The sequence below is a fragment of the Ornithorhynchus anatinus genome, chromosome 19, assembly GCF_004115215.2.
Source record: "Ornithorhynchus anatinus isolate Pmale09 chromosome 19, mOrnAna1.pri.v4, whole genome shotgun sequence".
Taxonomy (NCBI): Eukaryota; Metazoa; Chordata; class Mammalia; order Monotremata; family Ornithorhynchidae; genus Ornithorhynchus; species Ornithorhynchus anatinus.
The window spans coordinates 196,144-223,131 of NC_041746.1; the positions used below are offsets into that span (position 1 = coordinate 196,144).

The window sequence follows — 26,988 nt, forward strand, 5'->3', positions numbered from 1 at the left end:
CTGAGGGCAGTGTTGCCAAAGCACGCCAACCCTGAATGTACCACAAAGCGCGCCAACGCCGAGCGAACCCCAGAGCGTGCCAACACCGAGTGTTCCTCAGCAAGCCCCTTCCCCGAGTGCTCCTCAGAGGGCCCCGACCCGGAGCATTCTACATTCTATCTAGAAGGAGAAACCAGAGCTGCATCGAACCTAGCAGCCCAATTGTCTTAGAAAAACCAAAACTGTATTCCAAACATTTTCCTAAGGGGATGAAAAATTGTTGTTACGGAAATGAAAACCAAATTACTAAGGCTTCATTGTAGACGAGTTCCCTTGGAAAGTATTTTAAGGTTTCTCTGCCTCTTCAGACAGATTCTCTCTATTTAAGCACTCGTAAAATGTTCATTTAGCGCTTTCTTACAAATCGATCTTGACCTTCCATTTATTTTCCTGGTTTAGCATTCGACCCCCCTCTATGAGTATTTCATAGGATCTAAAAGGGGAAAAAAAAAAACTGCTGCCACTTGCTCATTACAGTTGCTCTTCTCTGCCATTTCCTCTGGGTCATTTGTTTGAACAGAGTTCTGGCATTCTCTATCCTGGATGTTAATTAAATTAATGGATGAGTGAGAATTGTAAAGCAATCATGTAATGGTGCTGGAGACCACTTAGGAAGTCAGAGGGATGAAAAGTTTAAAGGGAAAATGTGAATACTGGATTCAGTGGAGAAAATCTACACCACCACCACCCCCCTCAGTCCCCATAAGAGTTAGAAACATGCAAAACCTGACTTGTCTGATTTGCACTGACTTCTGTTTACACCAGGATTTTCAATGCTCCAAACAGAGGAGGCACATCTCAAAAAGCATGCATTTTTGTAAATGGCTGTAGAGCAGCATGGCCTAGTGTAAAGGGCACAGGCCTGGGAGACAGGAGATCTGGATTCTAATCACAGCTCCGCCACTGGCCTGCTCTGTGATCTCAGGCAAGTCACTGAGCCTCAGTTTCCTCATCTGTCAAAGTGGGGATGAAATACATGTTAATCCTGGTGGAACAGGGACTGTGTCCTTTTATGCTTATATTACATCTCCCCAGCACACAGCATGCACTTAACAAATGCCACCATTATGAGATCAGCCGTGGGTGTTCTTAGACCAACTCTTTGCTTCTCGAGGGGGCCTTCTCATTGTCATGTATGTTGTAAATGTGTATACGTCATAGCTGTGAATGTGTTTTTGTATTGTCAGAGACTTAGAAGAGGAAGAGATATCACTCTATGGCTCAGTTATTTATCACTCTCAGCATGTATAGCTCATTTCCCCTACCCACCCTCCCTTCTGCATTGCCTAGGCACCTGGATCTGTACCCCTTAATCACTTGATAGTCACCCCAGCCCCACAGTGCTTATATAATATCCTTATACTCTCCCATTTCCCCTATCTGTAATTTATTTTAATTTCAGTCTCCTCCTTCTGGACTTAAACTTATTGTGGGCAGGGATTGGGTCTACAAACGCCATTGTATCGCCCTCTCCCAAGCGCTTCGTCTAGTACTCTGTGCACAGTAAGTGTTCAGTACATACCATCGATTGACTGAGAGAACTGAAAGTTTAAGAGCTCACTCTTACCGCTTAGTAGAATCGTGTCAGAGCAGAGGCACCCATCCATCCCCAGCTGCCGGGACCTGGGGGAAGTAGGGAACAGTCATAAGGCTGATAGTGTTCAAGTGTTTGTTGGTGGTGGGGAAGATGGCAACAGGGAACCTGGAGGGTGAGGTTTGACCAAACACTGTCCCAACTCAACGGGTTTGCAGGCATCAGCTAGAGTCCTACAGACGGGCGCCCAGAAGGGATCGAGTGCAACTCCTCGGAGACTGCACACACATCGAAGCCCAGGAGAAGCAGCGTGGCCCTAGTGGGTAGAGCATGGGGCTGAGAGTCAGAGGACCTGGTTTCTCATCCCAGCTCTGCCCCTCCCTGCTGTGTAAACCTGGGAAAGTCACATCACTACGCTGTGCCTCAGTTCCCTCATCTGTCAAATGGGGTTAAAACTGTGAGCTCCACCTGGGACTTGGACCGTGTCCAACCTAACCGTCTCACTGCGCCTCGGTCACGCCTGTCTCGCCAACCCCTGGCCCGCGTCCCACCTCTGGCTTGGAATGCCCTCCCTCCTCAAATCCACCAAACAATCACTCTTTCCCCCCTTCAAAGCCCTACTGAAGGCACACCTCCTCCAAGAGGCCTTCCCAGACTAAGCCCTCTTTTCCTCAGCTCCCTCTCCCTTCCCGACTCGCTCCCTTTGCTCTTCCCCCCCCCCCGCCCCACTGCACTTATGCATATATATGTATATCTTTATAATTCTATTTATAACGATGCCTATTTATTTGTTTTGATGTCTCTCTCCCCCACAGACTGTAAGTCCATTCTGAGCAGGAATTGTCTCTATTGCTGTATTCTACTTTCCAAGCGCTTAGTACAGTGCTCTGCACACAGTGAGCGCTCAATAAATACGATTGAAAGAATGAATGATTATATTGTATCTATCCCAGTGCTTAACACAGTACAAACTAAGCACTTAACAAATGTCATGAAAAACAAAACATCAAAAAAGAGCTGCGGACCTCTGAGATACATTGCACAGCATCAGACTGGCGATATGGACTGTAAGTAATCTGAAGAACACTAAGGCGTTGTGCCCGTCTACATCAGGGAAACCCTGCCCACAATCAGTTGCCTTCATTGGAAACCCAAAACTAAGAATAATAATAATTATGGTATTTGTTAAGCACTTACTATGTGCCAGGCACTGTACTAAGCGCTGGGATGGTTACAAGCAAATAGGGTTGGACACAGTCCCTGTCCCACATGGGGCTCACCATCTTCCAGATGAGGTGAAGTGACTTGCCCAAGATCACACAGCGGGCAAGTGGTGGAGCTGGGATTAGAACCCAGGTCCTTCTCACTCCCGGGCCCATTCTCTATCCATTAGGTCATGCTGAATTGTACCATTTTCAAAGATGTTTGAAAAGAAGTAGAAAATTCAAGCAAGAAGGGCAACATATTCTTGGAGAAACTCCTCGAAAATGCGGGGCTGCAAAAGGGCCATACAACCTCCGAACCAGCTGAAAATCTCCTCACCATTGGCTTTAAAGGAGTCAATCCCCTTTTCCGCTCCTACCTCACCTTGCTATTCTCCTACTACAGTCCAGCCCGCACACTTCGTTCTTCTAATGCTAACCTTCTCACTCTGCCTCGATCTCGGCCATCTCGCCGCCGACCCCTTACCGACATCCTGCCTCTGGCCTGGAACGCCCTCCCTCCTCAACTGTCAGACAGTTACTCTCCCCCCACCCAAAAGCCTTATTGAAGTCACATCTCCTCCAAGAGGCCTTCCCTGACTAAGCACCACCTTTCCTCACCTCCCACTCCCTTTTGCATCTCCCTGATGTACTCCCTTTGTTATTCCCCCCTCCCAGCCCCACAGCACTTATGTACATATCTGTTACATAAGATTATTTATTTTTAAATAATTGTTTATTTACATTAATGTCTGCCTCCCCCTCTCTAGACTGTAAGCTCATTGTGGGCAGGGAATATGTTTGTTTATTGTTGTATAGTACTCTCTCAAGTGCTTAGTACAGTGCTCTGCACACAGTAAATACGACTGAATGAACAAATGACTGAATCTCCAGAGCCGTAGCACTGTTTAACCTTGTGAGATCTTAACCCTTCCCCACAGATGCCCCATCTGACCCCTTGAGCAGTTTCATCGGTCACCCAGGGCCCAAACTTCAAACGAAAAGCACAGGATCCTGAAAACAAGTCAGCCTCCCCCGCCCTTGAAGCTCCGCTCAACTTGAAGCTGCACTGGGTGGGCCATGGGGGGAGAATTGCCAGCGGCAGCATACCCAGACAGCCGCTCTTTGCGGAGCTGAAGCGGGGTGGCCGAGGGTTGTGGAGCTGAGTAAACGTCCTAAGGCCGCCGCCATCGGACAGTGCGGCTCCACAGCCAAAAGCTAGCCGACAACTGTGGCAGATAGGCAGACTCTCACGGTGCCTTGCAATCCACAGAGGGGCGGAGGGTGTTCCTAGCAGGAGCTATGAGAAATTGGGAAGACCGCGGCGGAAGCCAGAATAGCACCGGGCTCTGCCAACGGTAGGGGACAGACAGTCTCTGTGTGCGCACAGTGCTCTCCTTTTAGCCCCGCAGGCATCCCTGGGAAAGATGTCACCCTCGGCGGCATCAGTTTTGAATATGAAGGACAGATGTGTGTGTCTGTGCGTAGGGGCTGTGTGTGTGTAAGCGCGCACACGCATGTGTGCGTGTATGTCTTGCTCTGCTCTTTTGAACTCTTAGAATCCTTCAGGTCGGAAGCCCCCCACAGGAAACATCCGTTTCTTTCTATTTCCTTTGCTCAGCATGTTGGTATACGAGAACCGTTCTTAATGGTAATCCTTTTATTTGGCTTAGGCAGATCAAAGCCCTGCACAAGTTACCGCTATGGTTCGAAAATGCCAGTCAGCATTAAAAAGCGAAGTAATTAGTTCCATTAACCAAATGCAAGCATCGGTCTGTAGGGTCTGCCAATAGGATGATTTTATTTCGAACCCCCAAAAGAGATAGGGACCTGATTGCTCTCATGCATATGCCACCTGCTTTCCTTCATCAGCAGGTCCTTAGAATAGTAATTGTGGCATTTGTTAAGCACTTTCTATGAGCCAAGCACCACACTAAGCACTGGGGTAGATGCAAGATGATTAGGCCCACGTGAGGCTTCCAGTCTAAGTAGGAGGGAGAACAGATATTAGATCCCCATTTTGCAGATGAGGGAACTGCGGCACAGAGACATTAAGTGACTTGCTCAAGGTTACACAGCAGACAAATGGCAGAGCCAGGATTAGAACCCAGGTCCTCTGACTCTCAGACCAATGCTCTTTCCACTAGACCACAGACCCTATCTCCTCAGACCACAGCTCTCCCCTTCTTCAAAGCCCTCCTAAAATGGGTCCTCCTTTCAGAAGCCTTCCCCACTCATTCCCAACACCCCTGTGCTCACCAATTCCACACCCATTCTTGGCTCTTACTTAGTTTATTCCTATCCTCAGCGCCTAGGTTTGTATGTCCATTTCTTGGAGTATATTTAATCAATCAATTAATTATATTTATTGAGCACTTACTGTGTGCAGAGCCTGGTATTAAGTGCTTGGGAGAGTTCAGAAGAGTAAGTAGACTGGATCCCTGCCTTCGAGGAGTTTACAATCTGAGGGTATGGGGGAGACATACATTAAAATAAACTACAATTGATTTGTGTATTTGGTTGTTTATCCAGCTGATTCATCCCATATGTGTGTAATGCTTCCCACTCTCTCTGTGGTTTTTCTACCCCTCCCGCTATTTGCCTGTCATTTTTGTCTCTCCCCCAGTAGATTGTATGCTCCTCGAGGGCAGGGAATATGTGTCTTGCTTTGAGTAATAATAATGTGGTATTAGACATTTACTACATGCCCAAGCCGTGTGCTAAGTGTTGGGGTGGATACAAAATCATCAGATCACATCACCCCACACAGAGCTCACAGTTTAACAGGAAAGGAGAGCAGATATTTTATCCTCATTTTACAAATGAGGAAACTGAGGCACAGAAAAGTGAAGTGACTTGCCTAAGGTCACGAAGCAGGGAAGAAGTGGCTGAGCCAGGACAAGGACCTGTGTCACCTGACTCCCAGTCCTGTGCTGTCTCCAGTAGGTCACACTGTCTCTTTGCTGTAATCTCCCAACCTCATAGGAGAGTGTTTAGCACTCATTAATCGTAAGACAAGACAAGCAATCGATCAATGGCACTTATTGAGTACTTACTGTGCGCAGAGCACTGTAGTAAGCTCCTGGAGCGTATGATACAAGAGGTGGTAGACTCGTTCTTTCCCTGCCCAGGAAGAGGTCACAGTCTAGAGGGAGAGACAGACATTAAAATAAATTACAGATATGTACATAAGTGCTGTGGGGCTGAGCGTGGGATGAATATCAAGTGCTCAAAGGGCACAGATCCAAGTGCATCGGTGACACAGAAGGGAGAGGGAGTAGGGGAAATGAGGGCTTCGTCGGGAAATGGTCTCCTGGAGGAGATGTGACTTTAGTAAGGCACTGAATGTGGGGAGAATAGTTCTCGGCCAGAAGAAGGATTGTGGGCACGGGGTCACCAGTGAGATAGATGAGAGTGAGGTACAGTGAGTAGGTCGGCGTCAGAAGAGTGGAGCTACAGGCTGGGTTGTGATAGGAGATGAGCAAGATAAGGTAGGAGGGGAGAGCTGAGCTCAGTGAGTTTAGTTGATATGGAAGTGGATGGGCAACCACTGGAGGTTCTCAAGGGGTGGGGAGACATGGATTGAACATTTCTTTAGAAAAATGATTGGGGCAGCAGAGTGAAGTAAAGACAGGAGTGGAATGCCTCTTCTTGTTCGTTTGATTGTCACTGTCACCATCCATACTGAGTATTTACTTAGTGCAGAACTCTGCAACAGGCACTTGGAAACAGCGAATAGAAGTAAAAGATTCAATCTCTGCCTCAAGGAGCTTACAGTCTGATGGAGGAGACAGATACACATACACACACTGCAAATATACAGTAGAAGCAAGACTAAGAACATAGATACAACTACTGCGATAAAGAAGCATGATGAAATCTAAATTTGGGCATCAGAGAGAGAGAGAGCTGTAAAGAGTGTGTGAGATCTAGCCTGCCCTCGGTTGCAAGCCTCTTCTCTTTAGCGAATGTTTTTTCTCTTGGTAACTTTCTCCGGCATTTATCGGGCCAAGAAAAAAAGAGGTCAAATCAAAGTTAGAGCTTCATTTAACCCCATTGATTGCCCAAAGAATCAGTTTTGTTTGAATTTTGAACTAAGTTAGCAGGGCTTTTTTTTTTTTTAGAAAAACCATGAAATGCCTGCACCTGTATTACCCCTAGCAATTAAAATGGGATGCAGTGTGGCACAAACACTTAGCTGGCCCCTGGAAAGGCTGGAATTACTCCCAGTTCTAAGATTAGTAGGTTAAATTGACCCTCCCTTTGACACTGCCAAGAGGCATCCTGTATGCAGAAGCCTGGGCCAGCACAAGTGACAACAGTCTGGAGGATGGAGGCCTGGGGGAGGTTTTCCAGTGGCAGGGTTTGTCCATGTGGAGGAAACAGGCATCAGGCCAGAATCTCCCAAGTGCTGAACCAAACTCACCAGCCTAGAAGACGGCTTCTGGAGCCCCTATTCCAGTTCATTCCACCCAGGGCTGACGGGGCGGCTGTCCTCCAGTGATCCCAGAAAGGGTTTGGGTTGGTGAGGGTGGAACCCGGGCCTTCAAACTCATCCTCTTAAATAGACCTGACTGTTATTTTTGGAGCCTTCCATAGCATTGCCTTCTTGCAAAACACTGCATATATTGGCAATTTGACCTCCTTCTTGCAGAGGAGGAAACTGGTGCCCAGAGAGATTCTATCACCAACCAACCATGATACCGGCAGTCGGTGGCAGACCCTGGGTGAAACCACGATACCCCCTGCTGCTGCTTCCCACTCTTCCCCTGGCTGGCCTGGCAGCGACTCATTGCTGCTCCCTCTACTCCCCGGCCTCCATCTCCAAAAGGGGCAGTTTCTGAGAATCGACAAGGGCTCTGTCTGTGGCTACACCTGTCAGCGTTTTCATCATCGAGATTGCCACCAGAGTGGCAGGGTGGTTGTGAGGACTGAAGGTCTGAGGCTCTGAAATGCAGGTGTTCTATCTTATCTTGGCTTCTGTGGAATTACTGGACTGTGATTGGGTCTGCCAATCAATCAGTCATTTAGTGGTATTTATTAAGTGCTTATTGTGCATCGAGCAATCAGTCCTTCACTCGTATTTATTAAGCACTTACTGTATTCAGAGCACTATACTAAGTGCTTGGGTGAGTACAATACAACAGAAGTGTACTGTAGACACATTCCTTGCCCTCTGTGAGCTTACATGCTAGAGGGGGAGACAGGCATTACTATAGAGTCTGCCAATTCTATCGCACTCTCCCAAGTTCTGAGTTCAGTGATCTGCCCGCAGTAAGCGCTCAATTCTTGTCTTATGCTGTCGAGTCGTTTCCGACCCATAGCGACTCCATGGACACATCTCTCCCAGAACGCCCCACCTCCATCTGCTATCATTCTGATAGTAGATTCATAGAGTTTTCTTGGTAAAAATATGGAAGTGATTTACCATTGCCTTCTTCCCAAGCACTCAATAACTACCATTGATTCATTTCTTGATTCTACTTTCTCTCTCTCTCTCTCTGATAGGATTATCATACTTTGAGCCTCTCTTGAAAGAATCTTAATGTCCTTTATAAGTATCTCACTTAAGCATTAGCAGCACCATCATTACCTAAGTAAGTAGTTGACAGGAAGATCCAGCACTCACAAATTTGGAGTGAGCTAATTAAAAATCCAAATTATAGAAGCTTGTTGCTGTTTTTTAAGGCTGTTTTGTTCCCACCTTCTAGTGTGCGGTGGCACGTGCTCAGTTTAGCCTATGTCCAATGTCTGCGGGGTCTGGGACCCTGCCTATCCCACTGAATCTGCCGATCTGCCCTTTTGGTGGACTTGTGAGGTGCGGCCTCGAGTGTGGATAGACGTTCTGGGACCGGTTCTAAATCTGATCCGCCCAGGAAGGTAATACTTGGCAGCTAACCATCTTTCTCTCCCCACTGAAACCAACATAAGCGCTCACCTTGCATGTATTGATCCGGCTGTCTGTTACTAGACCCCTGCGAGGCCCGCCCTGCAGTCAAGGAGTGGTTCGTGCACGCCAGGAATCCACTAAGGCACCCAGAACTCATCCAGCCCGTTCAGCCCGACATCCCAGGTACGCTCTCGGTTAGTTTTTGCTTCTGGGGAGACAACAAGGCGAGTGTTCACCAATCCTCTTTTCAGACCAGCAGACTGGGTGCAGAGCACTGTCCCAGGTACTTGGGAGGACATAGTGAAAGTTCATAACTTGAACTCCTCGATATGGCCCCTTGAGGAGCTTTCAGTTTACTAGTGAAGATCAGAAGAGAGAGGCCAAACTCATGGAATGGGGGAGCAAGAGGGAAAACAGATGCTGCTGATAACAGCAAGAGGGTGGAGAAAAAGGAAAAATAGCTCAGTGGGCTACATCCGTCTCCCCTTGCGGACTTGCTGAAGGTGGCTGTTTGCGAATGGCATGACTGGGGCTGTGAGATCCATTGTTGGATCCACCGTTGAGATGCCCAGGTCTAGTTTGAGTTGTCATATGGTCACTCGGGACAGCTTTCTCCGACAAGGCAGGTTTTCGGGCTGTTTGGAGGATGGGGAGGGGCCTAGTAGCACTATTATTATTATTATTGTTATTATTATTATTACTCTCCCAGGTCCATAGTAGAGTGCTCTACATACAGTAATCACTCAACAAATACCATCGATTGGTTGATACTATGTAGAGGGGGACAAAAAATGACTTCCTTCTGGTTCCACCTGGGGAAACAGGAATCTCAAATAGCTGAAGGGAATATTGCCAGAAGACAAAGGAAAGAAAACTTCTTTTTACTCTGAGAATAAACCAAAAGTTTATGGCAAGACTAACGTATCCTTAAGTACCTGAAAACAGCCAGGACGTAGGGAATGGCTGCCTGGTCCACTATGCCCGTAGCCCCGTTGCCCTGACCGAAGAACCGAGAGTGGACGAAGAGAACGTAGAAACCTGGAGTTTATTTTTAGTGCCATGCCATTCTCTCAGGTAACAAATTTTTTTCCAAAATTTTGCAGTCCACATTTGTATATGTTAAATTCTCTGGCCACTCTTTTCCCTCACTGTACATGGCTATGATTTTTGCCTAATAAGGATTTCAGCCTCCTGACACATATTCCTAAAGGACATCTTGTTCAGAGAAAAGTTTAAAAAATCCTTACTGTAGAGGGTTTTTTTAAAAAACCATCAAAGATACATTTGACCCTTGTACCCTGGCCACCATTAAGAGTAGTTGCCTACAAGCCACAGGTAATTTTATTTTTTGCTGTAAATGGCAATTAATTAGTATAGCTGAGGAATTACCTTGGAAATGGACTATATTGTCCACCTTCTGTAGCTTTGCAATCTTCTTCCTGGAATGATTTAATCAAAGAAAGTGGAGAAAAAATTTTCCATTATATTTAACTTTTTCAATCTCTTGGGACTGCCTGGTATTGTTGCTCCTACTTGGCTGACGCACACTGCGAGCATCAAGCACCTAGTACATCCAATGCTCTGCACACAGTAAGCGCTGTGAAAATTCAATTGATTGATTGATTATTGCCAACATCACACATGTTCCTCTTGGTCAAGTAAGCGCCTAGATATCGGGCATCCCCGACCCAGCCCTTCCCCATCTGGCCGAGATGCTGTTGGGGAACTGAGAAACAACATTACAATGACAGCATACACCTTGAAGAAATGGTTATTAATCATGATCATTGTAATAATAATAAAAACTGTGGTGTTGGTTGTGGCCGGACAAAGCATGTGTCTGAGAGCAAGAGTTTTCCTTAACTTGAGGTTTGCTGGGAGCGGAACCTTCCCCGGTGTTCTCAGAAGGGTGAGTTTATTTGGATTTTATGGGAGATTGTTGAGATGCCCAGAACTCATTCATTCATTCAGTCGTATTTATTGAACGCTCCTTGTGTGCAGATCACTGAACTAAGCATTTGGGAGAATCCGCTATAACAATAAACAGACACAGTCCCTGCGCACAGTGAGCTTGCAGTCTAGTAGAGGAGTCAGATATTAATATAAATACATAAATGACGGATTTTACAGACTCACCCGAATGTCCAGTCAGTCACTTTGGGGCAGCCAGTGTCGCACTCCTCTATATAACATACACAACCCTGGAGCAAGTGCTGGAAGAGACCCATGGAAGTCATGTAGAACTGTCCCTGCCTTCGGACAAGGCACATTTAGCATTTCTGGCCTAATCACATTCATAGGAGAGCCACCATTTTAAGGAGATACAATTCACCTAGGGTTCTTTAGAACTAGGCCTCCAGATGCTTTTGATTCAAACACACATGACTCTTGCAATTTATGCTAATCATCAAAAGAGGTGGAAAATACTGCAGGAGTACATTTCTCACCCTTTCCCCCTCCCCCATGCAGAACAGTCTCCTTATTACAGTTGGATGTTCAAACACTGGGTTTCTTCCATTCAGTTGCCAGCTACTACTTCTGTCAGCCGCTAGAAGGGTTCAACACACTGGAAGAGCACTAGGCTTCCTCATAGGAAGGAAATCTTGCCATCATCTAACTGAACCCCACTGCCACCCAGTTTTCCTTAGGCTTGGCCGTCTTTTCTGAGAAAATCTCCCCCATTGGCGGGTCCCCTACAGGCTGCTTCTCCTGCTGAGAATCCCATTGTGGAGGCTCAAATGCCACAGCTATTGGAGGAGGCTTTCTTCCTTTAACGGCTCCCAAATACAACTCAAGAGCTTGCTCTGTCAGGTGCCATTCACACACATCCATTCTCACCCAGGCAAGCCAGTGCCCCGCCATAGCTGTCGGTTGAAAGATGGATGTCCTCTCAAAGACTTTTGCTCCACTTGGCCAAATGTGGCTGTCGAGGCCCTGATGGGTGAGCCGAACCTTTGGTTTCCACCACATCCAACTACCCTCTCAACCCCACCCCCTCCCAAAGAGGTCCTTCCCCCCATCCCTACCCCTCGCCCAGGAAACAGTGCAAATGGAAGTAGAAAAAGTGCAAATGAAAGTAGAAACAGCACTTAATTGAACACCCGTTAGTGCTCGAGGTGCAGATTGAGTGGTGGGACCCACTCATCGATCCAAGGAAGGTGTGGCAGACTGCTCAAGGAGCCCCAAGCAAAGCTAACGTTTTTCTAGCCATAAAATGCGATTGTCTGATGGGAAGGTAGCAGCGTATTCTGAGTGGCCAAGAAACTGGAGGTGGGGACAGAGGAGGTGGGATTAATGCCCTCCCTAAAGGGCATCTTCTCTATGCCACCCAATTTAAACCAGAACAGCGAGACTGGCCCCTCAGCTGGTTCTGGGGGAGGTCAAAGAAGTCTGGTTAGTCTCATCTGAGTGGGAGAGTAGGGTTTGGAGGCACTAAGTCCAGAATCTGGAAATGTTTATTCATTGGCTAATTGGGAGTTATGGACATTTTCCATCAAATTGGATAACACTGCTGGGCAGAAACCATAGATTTGCAAAATGAGCAAGTATGGCAGACCAGATTATGGGCCACTGCAGTTACGCCCGTGGCAGAGATGGAGTTGTGTGGTGGGAGCTAGAGTTCCCATTTAATAGCAGTGTCTCCGAAACCATTATAGGCCACAGCGCAAGGATTCAGGGAGAGGCAGCAGAAGCTTCATTTTTAAAGCCACATCCTCTCTGCATCTTGAATGTAATAGACCCCCTAAGCAGTGGAATACCATCATTTTGCAAGCGTGAAATTATACAGTGCAGTTGTGCTAATGTGGAGTTTAATGTTGTTGAGCTGTCCGTGCACTCTCCTGTCTATATCTGAATGTATTATTTGCTTTTTATAAATAAGCCATTGAAGCTTAGCCAGCCAGAGTAAAGATGTGTAGTAGGCGGGGGGGTTTTGTGTGTTGTTTTCATTTAGTTTCGGCTGGGAACTTTTCACCCACAGGGAACACTAAATAAATATTAAATTTGAATTCAACCTCTGAATTCAACCTTCCCCTTCTTTTCCGTGTGCCGCCCGTCTCTCCCCCCAACCCCCCTGCCACAGACACACACACACTGCACTCCCTCCCCAGTGAAGTTGAGAAAGAAGATCTTTGCATGTTTATTTAGGCTTCTCACCTCCCACACCCTGAGAAAGGGCCAAGCCATTCTGTTTTGTGGTTTTCTCAGCCTAGGAATATGCAAGAAGAACAACCCATAAGATAACTCTTAAACCCAGCTATTAAAACACTTATTTCCATATAAAAAGCAGAGAAATGACATGGCCCAGAGTCTTGGAGAGCCTTTCTTCGATTCACTTGTGTTTGTAGCTGGAAAAACACAAATGGGACAGTGGCTTTGTTTCTAATGAGGCACGTCCAGCAACCTCCACCCAGGGGTTGGGGAGACGGTCTTCAGAGCTGTCAGTCAGGGTGATGACCTCCTTTGCCCCGCCCTTCTGCCCGCTCCTCTGGAGTTCTGTCTCCTGAAAGGGCTCTAGGCTGTCCTGTTCCGCTATTCAGGGAAACTTGGGCCAAATTATGTAATTAGGGTTTTGAAGTTGATGCGTTTTCGATGTAATGATAGTGAGTGACCCAGAGACAGGGTGACTTGTTTGGGCCTTTTGATTCTTGTTAGCAGCTTTTCTGCTGCCGCCAGTCTGCTGGGTGGCGGGCTAGGGGCCACCTTTGATCTTCCTGGCAGAGCTGGCCTCTTTTCCCACGACCCAACTGTCCCGGGGTCTTTACCGCACTGGTCACTGGGGCTCTAGCTGCCTGCTCCGTGCCCAGATTCCCCCGGGCAGCCCTGACCGAGAGTGGCTGTTTCGGACGACCTGCCAACCCGCCGGGCACTCGAATCATGGTATTTACAGAGCGTTTGGGAGAGGACAGTAGAATTTAGTAGACGTGACGATTCTTACCTTCAAGGACCCACCACTGGGTCTAGTGGTCCCCACTTTCTCCATTTACTGCTCCAGAATTGAGGATGCGGGCCACTGGCCCACTGAGGCGAATGAAGCCGGCAGGATCCAGTCTTCCCAGCGGTCTTTCCCCTGAGGAAGGTGAAGAGACGTGGGTAGGGTATCTCATGGGGCCTCACACCTTTCCACACTGAGCAGGCCATTCTGCGGTGTCGGGCCATTGTCCTGAGTCCGAACCTTTCCTCAGCACTTCACCTGCGGGAACAAAGTAAACTCTCAACAAATGGCACAAAAAGAGAATAGGTGCTCATTCAGAAAGAGAAGCAGTGTAGAGTCATCAAAGGATGGACTTGGAGTCCTCTGCTTGTTGGCCAAAAGACAATGCCCAGGGGCTGTGCTTTCTTCCGCAGGAGATAAGATTCCCTGTCAGTCCCTCCATCTTGCTGAGGTGAAACAATGCCCCCTCTGTGGAGCCAGCACTCTCTAGATCTATTTGGCAGGATTAGGGGGTGAGAGGTACTGTGGATTTGAGATGCCCAGAGGCCAGGCTATCAACTGGGGACACAAGGAACACCTTCAGTGGTTGGTTTCAACACGTTCCCTTCCCCTCACCCAACCCCTCTAGAGTTCTCTTCCAGGGTGGTGGAAGCAGCTTGGCCTAATGGTTAGAGTACGGGCCTGGGAGTGAGAGGGACCTGGGTTCTAATCCCGACTCTGCCCCTTGTCTGCTGTGTGACCTTGGGCAAGTCACTTCACTTCTCTATGACTCATTAACTTATCTCTAAAATGGGGATTCATAATAATAATAATGGTATTTGTTAAGAACTATGTGCCAAGCGCTGTTCTGAGCACCGGGAAAGATACAGGGTAATCCTTGCCTTCCCTGCTTCCTTTGCCCAGCTGCCCATCTCTGGCCACCCCTACACCCGCCTCCAAGAACAGAGGCTTGGCCTTACACAGTGTTTCATGACGCTCTGTCAGCGAGTTCACTCTGCCTTTGGAGGGATGGAACCGCTGCTCTGCCCCTTGAAGGCTTATCCAAGGGTTGGAGCCCATCTCCGGGAGGCCTCCCTCGACCTCTACCTGACATCCACCCCTCTGGATTGGCAGTGCATTCTTACCATCGGCTTTCTTCCCGTGGGCTGCAGATGATCCATTCTGTCCCGTAAGAGAGGAAAATGCATCTGGTTTTGGCCCCACAAAGTAGATCATGAAAAACCAGTTTGGAGAAAATTTCCTGTGCAGAGAAAATGCGCAAATTTGGTCAGCAGCAAGTGGGGTTTTTTGAGTGTTTCCCATCTGTTGGTGAGAAACATCTTGCTGGGAATATTAAAATAAACAGTCCAGAGGTGGAGGGAGAAAAATGGCAGAATTTCTCCTTTAGATTTTCTTCACTTTGGTACCATTTGGTTAGGACCTTTGTTTGCTCAGTAAATATGCAAGCACCTAGGTTCTCAGCTGCCTGGGAGCACTTTTAACCATTTATTCTCACCAAGTGGGACAAAGCAAGGCCGGCATCTGTGGCTAATAAAGAAAGATGTGTTACCAATTACAGCTTAATCTGCCAGATCTGAAAACTGGCACCTTTGTGTTTGTTCAGCAAGCAAAAGCAAAATTGTTCCACCATGGCAGCGGCGCTGGGAATCTCCACTGGGCCCTCTTGACCACAGCTGAGAAGGTGTCTCCTAGCACCTTGTCCAAGCCTAGTGTTTGTTTGGACAGCGGTTTCACTGGAATGGGAGCGGACATCTTTCTGTCCTCTTTCTGTTCCTCTTTGATCTGAGCTTACGAAAGGATCTGTAGCTGGATTCCAGAAAATGGCACCTTACAGATTTCTGGGGAGGCAGGTAATGAAGAGTTGAGACTCCCGGGCCTGTTCCTGAGCTCTATGGCCCAAGAGGAGTCCTGGAGCCATTATGCTGAGAGGAGGGTGAGGGACTCAGGGCGAGAGAGAACGAGATGAACTGGGGAGCTGAAAGGAACCTCTTGTCAGTCAGGCAGTCATATTTATTGAGCGCCTACTATGTGCAGAGCACTGTACTAAGCACTTGGGAGAGTTCAATACAACAATAAACAGACTCATTCCCTGCCCACGACAAACTCCGGAAACTGAACGCTTTGAAATCCATGGGCAAAAGCCACCAGAACCCACAAACCCATCTAGTATGATGACTGCTTGTATTATCATTGTACGTTGAAGAGCAGTCCTGGTGGATCAAGATGGGGCTGTTTTCTGGGGATCCTTGTGAAGGGGGCCATCCAGCTAGCTAAATATCAACTCCTGGAAGCTCACTGTGCTCTCAGTCTTGCCTGAGCTCCAACTTGCCCTGAGCCTTAGGTCAGGAGAGGAAGACGTCCATTTCCTACTATTGTATGCCCCGAGTAGGCATGTTCCAACTTGCTGCCTCAGAATCTAATTGCCTGTGGGTTTCTGTTCACAGGAGGGACGCCCAGTTTGAGGACTCTGTGGCTACTCCAGGAGCCAGGGGCCAGGGCCCAGCGCTACAGCACCTTCCTGGCCTGCTTTGGCCTCCCGACGATGGCGCCGGAGGCAGAGGAACTGCAAGCCCTGGAAGGCTCCCTCGCAGCTACCTGCTGCCTTCTCAGCTACCTCCTCCTTCAGGTATCACAGCGGGTGGTGGAAGGTGCAGGGCTGCAGAGGCCATTTTCCCAACTCCTCAGGTTCATTTTCAGCACTGGCCTGACTTCACATGTCAGCCTGGCTCATTGTCCTAAATGGCACACTTCAGTTCTGGCACGACCGGTTGGGATTCAGCAAGGGAGTAAATCAGACAATGTGTCAATTGAACAATAATTCTGTGAACATGGTTTTGTTCGGACACCCTGACAAAGAACTTGGGACTTTACCATCTTCCACATTTTCTCCTCTCCCCTCCACTCCCCCTCTTTCCCCCAAATCTGTCTTCTCTCCTCTCCTCTTTTCTCTTTTCTCATCTCTTCCTCCACTCCTCTCTTTCCCTCCTCCTGTTTCTACTCCCTACCCCCACTCTATTGTTTTTAAGTTGGTTTTTGTGTCTCACTTTTGTTAGAACAAAAAGAGTTCCCTTCCAACCTAACGTCTGCTCCTCTGGCCATCTAGACAGACTCATCAGCTCCCATGACCCCTTTAACCACCTTGTCAAGTCCCCCCATCCCAGAACATGATGGGTGTGTGGCGAGGCCGTCGAGTTCACGTTGGGCTCTAGTAGGCGAGCGTGTGATTTGGCTTTAGTCCAGACTTGCTGCCCCTCTGAATTCACTTTTGAAGTCACCAGTGGCTCTAGAGAGGTTTCCTAAAATGGCCAAATTGGGCCTACTCCCTCCGGGGGTGGATGTTAACAGGGATGGCGGGTGGGTGGATTAAGTGATTCTTAAACACTGAATTTCCTCTCATTACCGGCTTCCTTCTCTAATGGGTGGTTCCTTTGCTTTTTCCCCATTACCCAGGGGGGCGTGTGTGTGTGTGTGCTTGTGTATGTACCTCTATATTAATATTAAAGATTTCCCATCAACTGTCTGTTAACCTGTGTGCTGCCAGTTCTAGCACTGACTTTTAGGTGGGGGTTTGGAAGGTAGAGGAGAGTGAATGAGCTGTCTCTTTCAGGACATGAAAAAATTGTTCAAAAAAAATTCTGGTTTTTTTGTTCGCTTTGGGGTTTTTTGGGTTTGTTTTTTGTTTTTTTTTTAATCTCCATATTTAGTGGGGTGGGCCTCTGCCATTTTTTCCCTGGACATATAATTCTAGGGATGTTTATTATTATTAATTTTCCAGGTTATTCCAGAGCGATTAATTTAAGAGGGTAAACTAAGGCACCATTCCTCCCTTGAAACCTGCAGGCAGCCAGGCAACCGGAGGGACATGCTGACGGAAATTCGGGCCTTTGTTCCTGCTTTGGAATTACTTTTAAAGAAAATCACGTTTGTGCAAGTCAGAGGGGCAGGACCTCTGTAATAGATGGGCTTTTCCCCCCAAAATGATTAAAGATGTGTTTAATGAAAATGAAAGGAGGATACTTTAAGAAGATATATTTTGAAAAGATCAAAGCTACACTACATAAATCAATCGACAGGATTGATTTAAAGCAAGAAGATGTGGCAGCCTTTTTCATAAACCAAATTACCATCTCAGAATGAAGAATAAAAGATAAATTGATCAAGAATTGTAGTTAAAGCAGTCTAAAAAGATTTGCAGGCAAATAAGCAATCAAACCAGATTCTGATACAGACTGGTGAGAACCAAGTTTCCTTACTGGGTCTCTTTGGGTTCAGATTTCCTGAAAGGAAGTGGTGAGGTAAATTTTCTGAGCAATTCCTAAGAAACTCTTGCAAAAAGTTAAGTTGACGCACCAGTGACGGGCATGAACTTTGCAGGGTATCCTGCCTTGGGATGCACAAAACACATAGTACTTTAAATAATAATAATGATATTGCTCTCAATCCTTGAGAATTTGGACCTGCCAGGCAGTTGGGAAGAGTAATTATGGGGTGTTTTGGATTGCTTAATTATCATTGGAGAAGTGTGAGAGAGGGCCAGCCGGATCCAGAAGAAGCTGGGTACTTGTAGGCTCCTTGAGATCAGGGGTCATGGCTACCAACTGTATTTTACTCTCCCAAGGGCCTAGTCCAGTGCTCTGCACACAGTAGTTGCTTAGTTTTTTTTAAATGGTATTTAAGTGCTTACTGTGTACAGGCACTGTGTTCTAATCACTGGAGTAGATTCAAGATATTTGGGTTGGGCACAGTCCCTGCCCCACATAGGGCTCACAGTCTAAATATCCATTTTACAGATGAGGTAACTGAGGCACAGAGAAGTGAAATGACTTGCCCAAAGTCACACAGCAGACAGGAGGCAGAGGCAGAATTAGAACCCAGGTTCTCTGACTCCCAGACCCATGCTCTTTCCATTAGGCCACACTGCTTCTCAGGTTGACCTCTACTGTGTAGATCAATCAATTAATAGTTTTGATTGATCTATGAAGTAGCTTCTCTTCGCCCCCTCGTGGGTAGAGAAGCAGCATGGTGTAGTGGATAGAGCATGGAGCTGAGAGTCAGAGGTCATGGGTTCTAATCCCGGATCTGTCACCTGTCTGCTCTGTGGCCTTAGGCAAGTCACTTCCCTTCCCTGGGCCTCAGTTACCTCATCTGGAAAATGGGGATTGAGACTGTGAGCCCCGCATGGGACAGGAACTGTGTCCAACCCGATTTGCTTGTATCCACCCCAGAGCTTAGTTCAGCAGCTCCCTTTTCCCTAGGGCCCCTCCCAGAGTATCGTCCCCCACCCCCACCCCCCACCCCTTGACAGGCCGACTAGACTGGAGCAATTCTGCCAAAGGCCGCAAAGGCCCGGAGGAGGGTTGGAGACAGCAGTGGCAGGGGGGTGAGCAGACTCTCCTACTCTCGGGTCGCCAGCCCTCCTGCCAAGCGGCCTACCCTGGGCCTTCCCAGCCTCCACCTCGCCAACCCCAGTAGTGGAGGGTCCCCACCACGCCCGGACTGCAGACCGCGCAGGTATTCGGCCAGGCTAAAGACAACCCACCTGAAAAGGTCCGGCAACCATGGGCTCGGGACAGGGGATTGGAAGAGGACACGCCACTTTTCCCGAGGCTCATTTCTGGGTCCCCAGTGAAGAACACATCTTGGTCTTAGCAGCGATTTATGTTCGTCCAGGATGGAGACAGTCAAATGGCCGAAAGCTCTTCATCCCTGAGTGAGGAGTTTCCGATAAGCAGCCTGGTGTGGGCAAGGAAGCCAGGCGGCCAGCAGCAGGCAGTCTCCTCTACTTAATAATGTTGGTATTTGTTAAGCGCTTACTATGTGCCGAGCACTGTTCTAAGCGCTGGGGTAGACATAGAGGAATCAGGTTGTCCCACGTGGGGCTCACAGCCTTAATCCCCATTTTACAGATGAGGGAACTGAGGCACAGAGAAGTTAAGTGACTTGCCCACAGTCACACAGCCGACAAGTGGCAGAGCTGGGATTCGAACTCATGAGCCCTGACTCCAAAGCCCGTGCTCTTTCCACTGAGCCACGCTGCAGCATCTCTCCTCTGCCTGGCTGGACACCGAGTGGGATTTAGGAAACACGCTTTTGTGCTGAGCTCTTCCCGTTCCAGGAGTGGCGGGGGAGCGGCAGAGGCGTCGGTCCCTCAATTAGGAGTATTTCTCAACTGCCCACTGGGTGCAGAGTGCTGGACTGGGCCCCTACTTCCTCCAGAGCACACTGGACTGGGCAGAGCACTAGAGTGAACTCTTTGGAGGATACAGTAGAAGTAAACGACACAAACCCTGCCCTTGAGGAGCATAGGGTGTAATGAGGAGGCAGAGCAGTCATAGATTAGCACACATAGAAGTAAACTGCAGTGACAGACAGAATGTCAAAGATCCAAAAGAAGAAAACCCTGGAAAAACAGGCCCCTCAGGCCCGGAGAAACAGCTGCTGGGGGCGGGGGAGGTCAGAGTCAGGTGGGGGGCGTTTGGGAAAGGGGTTCGAGCAGGAAAAAATAAGGGAGGGGTAGGTGGGATCCAGGGAGGAGAGCCAGGAGGGTATTTTGCTGCAGGCCAGGTAGAGCCAGGGGCTCAGTCCCAAGAGAATTGGGAGCAGGGAACAATTGGAAGGTAAGGGGTGCAGGAGCACTAGCGGAGGAGTAGCAGAAGCAGCCGAGGGCTTCTGGGTGAGGGGAAACCTGGAAACCTGCAATCAGTTCGGGCCTCGGTTCAGCAGCAGGGTGGCAGGCCTGGATTGAGAGGATTCCGGGATGTCCACTGCCGTCTAGGGCAGCCTAGAAGGTCTGTCCCGATTCGCTGCTCCCTGGAGGAACTCGGCACAGCCAAGTTGGCTGCAGCATTAACCCAAGCATCCAGTTTCCCTTCGGAAAGGACCAGGGTGGGCAGGACCCTCAAGGTCTCTCCCAGCCCTGGCCTGACCCACAAGCATCCCAGGGGACGTGGCACAGGAAATTCTGAGCTTCAGATTAGGAGGTGTTGGGGGTGGGGTACGGGTGGTGGCAAAGGCCCAGGCCGGGTGCTGTAGGGTCGGGTGTGGAGGAGGGGTGCTGACTCCCATTTGCCAAGTGTTGTGTTTTTCCATAGCTCAGAGCTAGGATTTTTTCTCTCCTCTCTTCCAGGTGGGCTCCCTGTCCCTGGAGGACTTGAATGCTTTTATTGCTCAAACTCTGTGCCTGCGAGGAAAATCGGCTGTCCAGCTCGCTGACTTACAGGTAGGGACATGCCACCAGACCTATTAGCATAGTTCTGCTGATGATAACCCTGGAATGACCAGAGGCTTGGCCTGCTGCTGGCCAGCTCGCCATTCCATTCCTGCCATTGTTTTGGGAGGGGAGGGGAAGACAGGAGGGGCCGTTGCAAAAGGAGAGCATGAACTGTAGCCAGAGCTTCACTCGGTCCTGGGCGGGCCCCAACCCCGGGGGCTTAGAAGAGTCTTTTCCCCCGCTGGGGTCCCACCCCCTGCCCAGGGAGCAGCGACCAGCAAGCAGTGACTGGTGAGCAGTGAGGCTGACCTGAAGGGCTTACGCTTGCCAGTGAGATTGTCTTGCTTTTTGGAGGCTGCCAGGAGTGGGGCCGAGCAGGGCTGAATCCGTGGCTCACCCCACTCTCCCTACCCCTTCCTCTCCGCTCTGACTTCTCCGTGCAAGTGGAGCTGGTGGTGGCCTGGGGTGTGTCTTTCCAGATATGCTTAGACTATTACTTAGTAATGTCAGCCCCACATGGGACAGGGACTGTATCCAAGTTGATTAACTTGTATCTAACCCAGTGCTTAGAACAGTACTTTAAACATAGTAAGCACTTAACAAATGACATAAGAATATGCTCTTGCACATGATTAGAGGGTCAGGGTATTCCCCTCAATAGCTTCATCTTTCCCCCCAAACTCCCAAGTGGACTACGCTCCCTTCTGACTTCCCTGAAAGACCTGCTTGGTTCTGCCTCTTCCTTCACTGGCCATTTCCCTCAGGTCAGTTGGACTGTCCAGACTCTGTTCCTTCTGGTCCAACCAATCTTTCTGACTGTCTTTGTGGTCTAGACCTCACTGCAGTGATGTCCACAACTTTCTTGTACATTTAGTTCTCCTAGATTGCAGGGGTTGTGTGAACAAAAAATTTATATGCTCACCAGGTGCGGCACTGCATTCACAGGCTCAGCTCTTCCTTCCACCAGTACATCGGGCTCTATCCAAACAGGCTCGCGTTGTTGAGTAGTTGTTTGAAGTTCTCTAGCAGTGTTCTAGCCAAAACCTGTACTGAAAACAAGCATTATGCAGGACTGAGTGTTAGTGTTCTGTCTGGCGTAGTGGGGGACAGGAAGGCCAGGGACTGAGGGGCAGAGGGACAGGGAGGCTGGGAGTCCAGGGGTAGGGAGGTCAGGAAGCAGGGAGGCTGTAGGGCGGAGGGGCAGGGAGGTCGGCCACCGGAAGAGACACTGCTGTCCCAGGCCGGAGAGACTTCAGGTGTGTAGAAATAGGTGTTTGTGCCACCGACAACCCCTACCACACACTCATTCTGCCTGAGTTGCCCTCCACAGTGCCACCTGGGCATAGTGTGAGTTGGAGGAGGTGCCAGAAAGAGTAAGAACTCCATACTGCCTGGGAGTGCCTTCCAGTTCCTACTTTCCAGACCTTGGTCTTCCCTCCGCTCCCCAAATGCATGTGAAGGAAAAGTCCCACTAATCACTAAGGCCACCTTGCTGGAATCACAGCCCCAGGCTGGGGGACCTGCAGCTGGCTACACATCATCATCATCATCATCACTGTGGTCTTTGGTAAGTGCTTACTATATGGCAAGCCCAGTTCTAGCCGCTGGGGCAGAGACAAGATAATCAGATGGGGGTTTGGGAGCTGTGGGGAGGTATGGCATTTTTTAAGTGCTTACTATGTTCTAGGCACTGCTAAGCACTGGGGTAGATACCAGCTAATCAGGTTGAACACAGTCCATGTCCCATATGAGGCTTATACTCTTAAGCCCCATTTTACAGAGGAGGGAACTGAGTCACAGAGAAATTAAGTGACCTGCTTAAGGTCACCTGGAAGACAAGTGGTGGAGCCAGGAGTAGAACCCAGGTCCTTCTGACACCCAGGCCTATGCTGTTTCCATTAGGCCATGGTTGCTTGATCTCAGGGTTCTGGGAATCTGAGATAGAAAGCAAGAGCAGGGAGGGACAGGGAGAGGACAGGGCAGGACAGGGGCTCTTCTAGGTAACTGTGCTCCTCTGTGTTCACCCAGGACAGTGGAGAAGTCACAATTTACAATTAGGCATCAGTAGATGAATTAAGGTGGGCAATCTGTCCCTTCATCCTTCATCCCCCGCCCCAAGGTGGACCCTTGGGTGTGAACTAGGTCAGGCCCTTAACACCCAACGAAGACAGGGCCAAAGTAATTCTAAGGGATGTGACTTGGAATCTACCTGGCTCTCTCTCTCTTTCTCTCTCTCTATGTGCATGTGTGTGAACACACCGCTATATGATTAGCCAGAGTGAGGGTTTTATTTTAAAGTCAATAGGACATGTGGTCTTTGGGAGAATTTAGATAAATTAAGTGAAAGATGTTGCTTGGGTGTGGAGTGTGTTTTGGGGGTGGTGGGAGGGGAAAGGGGTCAGATAGTAGGAGGAGTTTCATCTGTTCACCGGGCTGTGGAATGCATTGTTCTTTCCTAGACCCTGAGCCTGTTTGAAAGCCCCTTGTCTCGATAACAAGGTAAATGAGCCATTTGTTGACGGGGAGGAGAGGGACCAGTGGTCTTCAGGGGAGGTAGGGTTCTGCTGGTCTTTAAAGGAGGAGGGGGACCGATAGCTGCTTAGGGTTAGCAGGAATTCCAAAAATGTTCTATCGGTGTTCCGTCCTAACATTGCTTTTCTTGAACCAACAACTGAAATAGGGCGTTTAAAGACTGCGTTTCTAACAGGAATGACACCTCTGGGTCTATGTCTGTGTCCAGACCTGCTGAACTGGCCAAGGGAAAGCTGCAGGGTCGAAACAGCGGACTCTCAATCTCCTCCAGCAGTTGAAGGTGATGGAGTCAGTGGAAAATGCCATGGCATTTTGAAACATGCTGTTTTTAAGAGTGACTTTCTTTCAAGCTTATGAAGGGTTACCACACGGATGATGGGGCTAGCACTGCTTTCCATCCCCAACAAGGACCCCTGTTCTAAAAAAAAAAAAAAAATGCTGTCACTCTAGCTTCACTCCTAGTGAATGTGCATGGATTTGTTATAAAAATGTCATTGCATATTGAATGAATTCTGTCTGGGGACCTCATGAGTCCATTTGTTGAAGGGACTTTCTCATGACTACCTGTTGTGTGTCTTGACCAGAAATTCCTGGAGGACGGGCCCAATTTTTGTTTAACTTGTGTTTTTGAGTCCCCAGAATGGTCCGTCTAATTGAAAGTATTTTTGGTTTGTCTCCCATGTTACAGTGCGAGCTCCCCGTGGGTGGGAAATGTGTCACTCCTTTGTTCTTCCCAAGCGCCTAGTACAGTGCCTAGCACAAAGTGGGCATTCAGGAAATGCTGTTACTATTACTAGTGCTGAATCGGAGATATTTCAAGATGTAATTGCCCCAGGAGGGGTTTGGACAAAGATTCCTGACAGTAGGACAGTTAAACCCTAGGGTGAATTATTTTCCAAGCTGTCGAAAAGACAGCCTCATGACGTTTAACAATAGCACGGGGTCTTCTCTGCACCTGGAATGAGTTTGGCGAAGCACGCAGCGTGCATCAAGGTAGTCATTGAGAGGGGGGATGGATGGGGCCGTTTCTGGCCGGCTGGGCCCAGAATAGCACAGCAGCAGACCGGGAGGCCACCTGTGGCCTGTGGGACTGTGGGGGACCCAGAGAAGGGGCAGCAAGGGCATTTGGCCAGTTCAGAAAACCATCAAACGTGAGCCAGATGATCTGATCCCAGTCCCGCTGAAGGGGCTGCGGAATATGGCCCTAGCGGGCGAGTTCACAGTTCAGACCCCCCGGGGGCTCCATGCTGCACGTCATCACAAGACCTGCTGCTGCCCGCTCCACCCGCACACCCGAAAGCTGGTAGGTGCTCTGCACCGACCCCCCGGCACTGAGCACTGGGAGAGGCAGGAACTGCCATGCCGAGGCGGCCCTGCAACCCAGTCGGGAAAAGGGGACGAGACCCAACTCGGTCCCGGGGCTGCAGGCTGAGAGGTAGGTGTCAGGGTCGGGTTACTTACCTGGTCTCCTCCTCTGGTCGCTGGTGTTAGGGGTCCCAACACCCAGTTTCATGGCGCTGAAATGATAATATGGGGTTGACCCGCGTTGGTTGGTCGATTGGCTTTATGGGTGTGGTTTACTAGTTTCGCTCTAGCCCTCGGCCTTGGTAGACATGACTCTGGACAGCCACAGCCCTCGATCCAGCCCCCGCCACCGAACGACTGTCCCACAGTAGGGTGGTTTCTGGCAGAATGCCTCCCATGGCATGGTGTGTGTTTGTTTGTCATACTGAAGAGAATGGGCTCAGCCCCGCCATGCTCTACTCTGCCCTGCTCTGCCCTGCCCTTCCTAAGCCTGTCCCACTCTGTCCTGTCCCTGCCATGCCCTGCCCCTACCTTGCCCATGCCCTGTCCTGCCGTGCCCCTTGTCCGCCCTCCCCGTCCTGCCGTGCCTTGCCCGGCCTTGCCCTGCCCTGCCTTATCTTGCCCAGCCCAGATCAGCCCTGCTGTGCTTTGCCCACCCCTGCCATGCCTAATCTTGGCCTGTCCTGCCCTGCCTTGCCCAGCTCAACTCAACCCTGCCCAGCCTTGCTAAGCCCTGCCAAGTCCTCAGCAGAGTTAGACTGGGATAGACCCAGAGGAAGGAAGGAAACTTCCCCAGCAAACCTACCTACCCTTCCTCTTGGTAAACACACCCTGCCCCAGGAGGGAATTCAGTCCCGGAACTGTGGAAGAACCCAGCCCAGACCCCGCTAGCTACAGCTGAGTCTTAAAGCAGCTACCATGGCTGCCTGCCTTAAAGTGCCTATCCAGCCCCCAAGAGGCGAGGGGTGATGTGGAGGTAGGATGGGGCATTGTGCGTGGTGGGGCGTAATAGGGGAGCGGGGTGTGGTGACATGTGGCATGATCGGGAGTGATGTGGCTTGTGAGGGAAACGCTGTGTGTTGGGAAGTGTAATGATGGGGGAGCGGCGTGACGGGGCATGGTAGACCTGACTCCCGCTCCAACCAAACAGGATTAGGCTGGAATCCTCTCCCCAAAGGATTGTTTACCCCTGCTTTCCCTTGGGATCCTTCAGCCAGTTTGCCGTGAATTCAGGAGGAATGGGTGACTGAGAAAGCACCTGCCCTCACGGGTGCGAGAGTCCTTGCCGAGGGCTCGCCCTGAAGGCCCAGGGTGAGGGTCCACCCTGAGGGTCTGTGCTGAGGGACGGGGGTGAGATTCCACGCTGAGGGCGCGGGGTGAAGATCCAGCCTGAGGGCCGGTGCCGCTGGGATCTTCTTGCTCTGTGAGGGAACGCAGAGCGGTGAAGGAGAGGGGATAGCCAGCCAAAGGCTGCTGCTGCCACTCCTCCTAGACAGCCCGAGGTTCATCGAACCTCTGTGATCCAGAGAAAGAGAAAAGCCTCTGACTCTAAGAAAAGCCTCCAGCCCCTGCCTAGAAGCCAGATAATGGGGGCAAGGGCCGTCCCCCCGAAATCTTCCCTGGCTGGGGCTTGAAGAGTAGGAACCAGGGAAGCCTGGGGAGGCGCCAGAGAAGAGGAACAAAGCCCGAGTGCAGGCCCCGGGCGCACACAGAGCACAAACCCTTGGCATTGTTGCAGCTGGCTATTTTTCAGGGGGAAAGAGATAATCGTTTCCTCAGTGGCCTGATTAGTCTCCAGCCAGTTGGCCTATCAAAGTCTCCCCTGGCTCTTAAAAGGAACTTTTTTTTTCTCTGCCCTCCTCTTTATGATAGCTTGAAAGGGCTGATTGTGAAAAGGACCAAGTCAAAGAGGATGGATAGCCGGGAGAGAGAGGAGAGCGAGCGTGTTTGCTGGCTGGGGTGTGGCTGGCGGCCGGCAGGTTTTCCAGCAACCTAAGTGGCAGGTGGCGGCTGCGGGGCGGGGCGGAGGGAGGGGGGCGGGGGAGGCCGCAGAGGGTGAGCAGTGGCACCCGCACCTGCCTGTCATCTGCTCTAGGCCGCTGCACCTGTCTGGACGCCCATTGTTACCCGGCCAGGAATGCTAGTGTCACATCTGCCCGGGCTTTCTCTGGGCGAGGCAGATGGCGGGGTGAGGCCGAGCTTGGAGGAAGCGGACCGCTGAGGGGCCGCCCGTGTGGACTCAGGAGGGGGCTCTGGGGCGAGCACCGATGGAGCGATATTCTGGGGGAAGCTTCGAGGGAACGAGGCTACGACGGGGAGCGTTGATGGACTGAGACACCAGTG

General features: G+C 49.7%; 1 protein-coding gene across 2 annotated transcripts in view; it reads left to right on the forward strand.

The window, feature by feature from the left end:
- The window catches only part of FAM120B (family with sequence similarity 120B), a 70,781-nt gene that overhangs the window by 11,321 nt on the left and 32,472 nt on the right, over window positions 1–26,988 (forward strand). For both annotated transcript variants that reach the window (XM_029047353.2, XM_029047354.2), the window contains exons 4-6: window positions 8,747–8,848; window positions 16,043–16,224; window positions 20,725–20,817. In XM_029047353.2, the coding sequence (XP_028903186.1) occupies window positions 8,747–8,848; window positions 16,043–16,224; window positions 20,725–20,817 (377 nt within the window). The remainder of the gene's footprint in view (window positions 1–8,746; window positions 8,849–16,042; window positions 16,225–20,724; window positions 20,818–26,988) is intronic.